A 5752-nucleotide genomic window follows, 5' to 3' on the forward strand; every position below is an offset into this window, starting at 1 on the left:
CCTAAGATTACAACAATTAGTGGGATTTACAACTAAAATATGTAAATTTTATCCTTTAGAACTAAAGGAAACTTAATTCTAGTCGAAAATTTTCAATCTCAACTAAGAGTTTTATATGCTCAAATGGGTTTTGTGAATATGTCTCCCTAGTGAACTTTTGGGGGGCAATGTAATAATTAGTGGCTACCCTCCCCAAAGTTTAGGATGATTAACGCACGCTTAACCCACCCAAATGTGTAGTAGTAGTTAATTAAAGTAAGCCACAAAAGCATTGATTAATGTCACCACTTGAGATTAATGCAGATGCCTCTAGAAGCATACAGATGCTTCTCGAGGATCATCAAATTCCCTCTTCCCACTTCGCCCCTTCCCTTCTATCGCTTCCCCTCTCTTGCTCGGCCTACATCTGCCACGTCTCCCTCTCGTCCCCACTTATCTTGTTTAATTGTGTCTTAGGTGGAATGTAGAAGAGCTATTCCTGAGGGAGAAGTGATAGAATTTTGCTAGGAGCTGAGTAGCGGGACATGATATGGAGTGTAGTAGGGGGCTGAGTATTACAATAAGCGTCCGACCACCAAGGAGGAGAGACAGAAATAGGAGCCATGCATCTTTTTATAGAAAGGCTTCCACATTAATTTCAAGATCCTGTGATTTGTGTAGTGGAAGAGGGTTACCTTTGTGGGACATTTGGCACAAGTTCAAGTACACGAGCGCTTCTAGCACCAGTATTTTTCCAAGCGCCCACTCCATGGGCGGCCTTTCCATGGCGGACATCTTTGCTTTTGAAGGAGAGGATGTCTAGGCCCGGCTCTCTAATTGGGCCAACAAGGATACCACCCACTCCTTGTTCTCTTTCTTGCACAATGAGCGGGCCGGAGGTGTGAGCTCGTCCAATTGAGAGGGTGGGATCACACGGCTCGGCTACCCATGGAGGAGGAAATAGATTGGAGGGTGGCCGGTGGATAGAGTGGTTGACACCAACCGGCGGTCATCGAGCTGCTGAGATTGGTATAGCGGTGGGAGGAGATGGAATGGGCCAATCATGTAGGAGTTGGAGTTGGCTATTGAGTGGGCAGCTTTCATGGGCGGGACACAAAATTTTTGAGTGAGTGGTCAGGCGCCCTTCTAAGAGTAGTCCTTCACGACACCTTCTAGTAGAAGGTGTGAAATGTGAATAGGATATGTGAGAGGGGGGGTGGAGAGGTGTGCTTGTTCACGGAAGCACTCCAATGATGCACTTTATGATAATAGTATTTAAACACGATAGACACATTATAGTATAGGAAAACTTTGAGGCACATGGGAAATGCAAATTACAAAATCCATGTTAAGCTTATCTTCAATTCTTGCAAATGCCATTCACACTTGCTCCGCCCCTGCTCCTGCTCCTTCAATTCCATTGTTAGCATCCCTCGCCTCCCAGTTCCCAAAGCTCCCCTTTTGCCAGCGCAATTTGAGCTTAACGGCTTGCGCAGAAAACGTAGAGGCGTTTCGTGCCAGCTCGCACACACATGAAGCTTGAGATCCCTTGCCTTACCCATTTGCTCTTCAGCTGGTGTAATTTTGTTGCACGCTGCAGCATTTCTGCCTCAGCTGGTGCCTAGCAGCAGCCGCTCAAACAGCTTGGTGCCTCAGCTCCTTTTGGGTCGCCCCAGGTGAGCCAAAATGAGAGGAATTTCCAACCGTCCATGGGTCAGCCGCCCGCTCGCAGCAGCTCAGAAGAACTTCGGCATCCTGCTGTTGATTGTGTGCCTCGCTTGGAGCTCGATGGCGAGCAGCACTGAGATGGACATTTTGCTCAACTTCAAAGCAAAGAGCCAGGTGACCAGTGGCGGAGTAGGCTTGAGCGATTGGCGTCCCGATTCCCCTTCTTATTGTTCGTGGGAGGGCGTAACTTGCTCCAATTCCACAGTCACTCAGCTGGATCTGTCCGCTAGGAATCTGTCAAGCCCCCTCTCCACAGCAATCTGCCAGCTCCCGAATTTGGCCCAACTTGTCTTGCAAAACAACCAATTCGCCGAGTCTTTTCCTCTGGGGCTCCTCAACTGCAGCAAGCTCACGTTTTTGGATCTGAGTTTCAATAACTTCTGGGGGATTTTGCCAACCGACTGGTCCCGTTTGAGTGGCTTGACGCACCTTGATCTTAGCAACAACTCATTCTCAGGCCCAATTCCTGAGAGCATAGGGAATGATCTTTTAGGCCTGCAGTATTTGAATCTCTGGGCAAACCAATTGAGCGGAAGCATTCCACCGCATCTCGGTAACCTTACGAGCTTGGTGAATCTCTCAATCGCATGGAACTTATACAGCCCCGGCTATCTTCCGCAAGAGCTGGGCAATTTGACAGAGCTAGTTTGGTTCTACTGTGCGGCCTGCACCCTGGTCGGTGATTTTCCGAGTTGGCTCACGAAGCTCCAAAACATTCAGTACCTGGACCTATCGTACAATAATCTATCTGGGACTCTTCCACCAGAAGTTTTCCAATGGTCAAAGATTCAGAAGCTGGAACTTTATTACAACTCGTTTGGCGGACCGATTCCTGCTACAATCGGAAATCTTTCTTCGCTGACGGATTTGGATCTTTCTTGTAATCAGTTCAATAATTCCATTCCAAAAGAGTTGGGAAAGGTCAGCAATCTGGCTGTCTTGAACCTCTGGAACAATAGCCTGACAGGAGAGATACCCCCTGGTTTAGGCAACCTCACAGGTTTGCGAATTTTTCAGCTATTCAGGAACAACCTCACCGGAATCATACCTCAAACTCTGGGGAGGGATGGGGCTCTGAGAATCTTCGATGTTTCAACCAATTCGCTTCATGGACCTGTACCTCCCTATCTCTGCAATGGTGGGCAGTTGTATAAACTCATTTTCTTCCAAAACAACATCACAGGTAACATCCCTGAAGCCTATGGAAATTGCATCAGTCTCATCCGGGTTCGATTGGGTAATAACAGTCTCACCGGCCCTGTCCCAACTGGGTTGTGGAGCTTGCCACAGATGACAATACTTCAATTGTATGGTAACCAGCTCGAAGGAATTGTAGATTCCCAGCTGGGCAAGGCCACTCAATTAGGTACGCTGGAGTTTTATGGCAATGCTTTCACTGGTTCGTTACCAGAATCTATTGGTCAGCTCTCTGCACTGCAAAAGCTTGATGCATCTCAAAACCGTCTCAATGGATCCATCCCACTGTCTTTCCAATCATGCTCTTCTTTGCAAACATTGTATCTTCATGACAATGCTCTGTCAGGATCCATTCCAGATGTGTTAGGAAATTTGACCAACCTCACGATTATGGATCTGTCGCAAAATCAGCTTTCTGGGGCTATCCCTGCATCCTTTGGAGGGTTGCCAAGCCTTACTTCCCTGGATCTCTCAGATAACCATCTGTCTGGTGAGATCCCTCCACAGCTGGCTAGGTTGCAATTCAAGCTTAGCCTGTTTAATGTCTCAAACAATGATTTGTCTGGACGCTTGCCGTTTTCTCTTGGGGGTGCCTTTAACAAGGAAAGCTTCGAGGGGAATTATGATCTTTGTGTTCCAGGGCTACCAACAGTCCAAAGCTGTGGGTTCAGCAGTAGAAGAAACGCCGGGCAAGGGGCTTGGATTGCTGGCACGATATTGGCCTTTTTAGCAGTGTCTGTATCCGTCACCTGCTACTTCTACAGGAGGAATCGCTTCTATGATAGGATGCAACAGGAAAGTTTGTTGAGAGAGGAGCACTGGATGTTAACACCGTTTGAGAATCTGACATTCGATGAAGGGCAGATTCTGAGCTGCCTGGACGAAGATAACATAATTGGGCAGGGGGGATCTGGGCAAGTGTATCATGCACGTCTGGAATGTGGTAAATCAGTGGCAGTGAAGAAGCTGTGGGTAAATCGCAAAGGCCGGGAGTACAATGACTATGGGTTCAAGGCAGAGATGGAGACATTGGGCACGATAAGGCATCGCAACATTGTGAAGCTGATGTGCTGCTGCACGAGCAACAAGGGGACGAGTTTGCTTGTGTATGAGTACATGCCTAATGGGAGCTTGGGAGACTTGCTGCATGGAAAGAAAGCTGATGTCTTGGATTGGAGAACCCGTTTCCAGATTGCTTTGGGAGCAGCACAAGGTTTAGCCTATCTGCACCACGACTGCGTGCCTCCCATTGTCCACAGAGACATCAAGTCTAACAACATTTTGCTCGATGCTCAATATGAAGCTCGCATCTCTGATTTCGGTCTGGCCAAGATTCTCGACAACTGCAGTGAAAAAGGGTATACTATGACGGGGGTTGCTGGCTCGGTGGGCTACATTGCTCCAGGTGAGCTTGACTCCATGCCATTCTGGTTCCTTGATTAATTTGCGTTTGCAAGCTTGACTCCATGTACTTCTAGTTCCTTGATTAATTTGTGTTTGCAAGCAATTTTGCAAAAAAATAGGACGGATTGCCTTGCTGTAGTTCAGTGAAGGCAATGAGATGCTTGATGTAGCTTCGTCTGGCAAGCAAATCTGCTACGAATTGGCCTTTGATGCAGCTTACTGATGCCAATTGAGTTGCTCGATGTAGCTGTGAGGCAAGCGGATTTCCTACTCAGATGGACTAAAACAGGACGATTTTTTTCTTTTGCAGAGTTCGGGTACGCCTCCAAAGTGAATGAGAAGAGCGATGTGTACAGCTTCGGGGTTGTGCTGCTAGAATTGATAACAGGCAAGCGGCCGACAGAGGCAGAATTTGGAGCAGGCGTGGATATCGTGAGATGGGTGACGGGGAAGCTGCAATCGAAAGAAGAATTGAGCTCGATGTTATCGAATTCGAAGATCGCCGAATCGAACGAGCAGGAGATGCTAGTGATGTTGAAGCTGGCATTGAGGTGTACGAGTCCGATGCCTAGCCAACGTCCATCGATGAGGGAAGTGGTGGAGGTACTGTCGGAAAGAAGCCGGCAAGCTTCACTCAAGAAGTATGGGAGCCTCTCCAAATCCATGAAACAGAAGAGTGATGATTTGGGAAGAGTGATGGATGTGAGTTTCCTCACCAAGAATGCTAAGCTCTCCAAATCCACGAAGGAGTAACACATTCCCACAAGATTCTCACTTCTGATGACTTTGCTCATATGGGAATGGCTTCCTTGCAGGCCATTCTCCATTGTGATAAAATGGCCACGTGCCCAACACATTCTGATAAATCTTGATATAGGGTGTCTTCTCATCTCCCCAAGACTCGAAAACCGGCCATGTGCCTCACAATCCCCCGCCTCGATACCTGCAAGCTCTTTAGGAATTGACATGTGTTATAATCTTCAAAAATATCATATGCATTGCCAAATATTATGGTGTTTAATCAAACTCAATGTTGTGAAGTGTAATCAAAATGGCCACCTTCTCAGAAGATTCTCAACTCTAATCTATACATTGTCTTCTCGTCGGGGAATAGCTCCTCGGGAGGTGATTCTCCATTTACAAACAAAAGATTCTAAATTGTGGATTCTCTAGTTGGGAGCCGACCCTATTTCCAGTTAGAATGGTTAACCAACGAGTACAACCAATGGGCTTTCGCTATAGTGTCTCTATTATAGTTGCGGACCTCACATCTGTAATAGCAATTGACGTGCTCTATATGGAGGATATCAGCTGTGCTTACCCCATGCTATTGAGAAGACACTACCCAAGTAGCCACGTGTTAAGTAGGACTAGCACTCTGACCGGATCACCATCTGGAAGGGTAAGAAGAATGTTAAGCTATCCTTTGCTGCAAAGCGACCTG

At 47.1% G+C, this 5752-nt stretch overlaps 1 protein-coding gene across 1 annotated transcript; it reads left to right on the plus strand.

Moving 5' to 3' along the window:
* The first annotated feature begins 1386 nt into the window (after positions 1 to 1386).
* LOC147880530 (uncharacterized) lies at positions 1387 to 5201 on the plus strand. The gene is made up of 2 exons (XM_087371072.1): positions 1387 to 4309; positions 4619 to 5201. Exons 1-2 carry the CDS (start codon positions 1666 to 1668, stop codon positions 5059 to 5061), a joined length of 3087 nt encoding a protein of 1028 aa, XP_087227198.1. The 5' UTR covers positions 1387 to 1665; the 3' UTR covers positions 5062 to 5201.
* The last annotated feature ends 551 nt before the right edge of the window (positions 5202 to 5752 follow it).

The sequence above is a fragment of the Dipteris shenzhenensis genome, chromosome 32 (genome assembly GCF_047967505.1).
Source record: "Dipteris shenzhenensis isolate YYH24624 ecotype China chromosome 32, Dip_SZ_1.0, whole genome shotgun sequence".
Classification (NCBI taxonomy): domain Eukaryota; kingdom Viridiplantae; phylum Streptophyta; class Polypodiopsida; order Gleicheniales; family Dipteridaceae; genus Dipteris; species Dipteris shenzhenensis.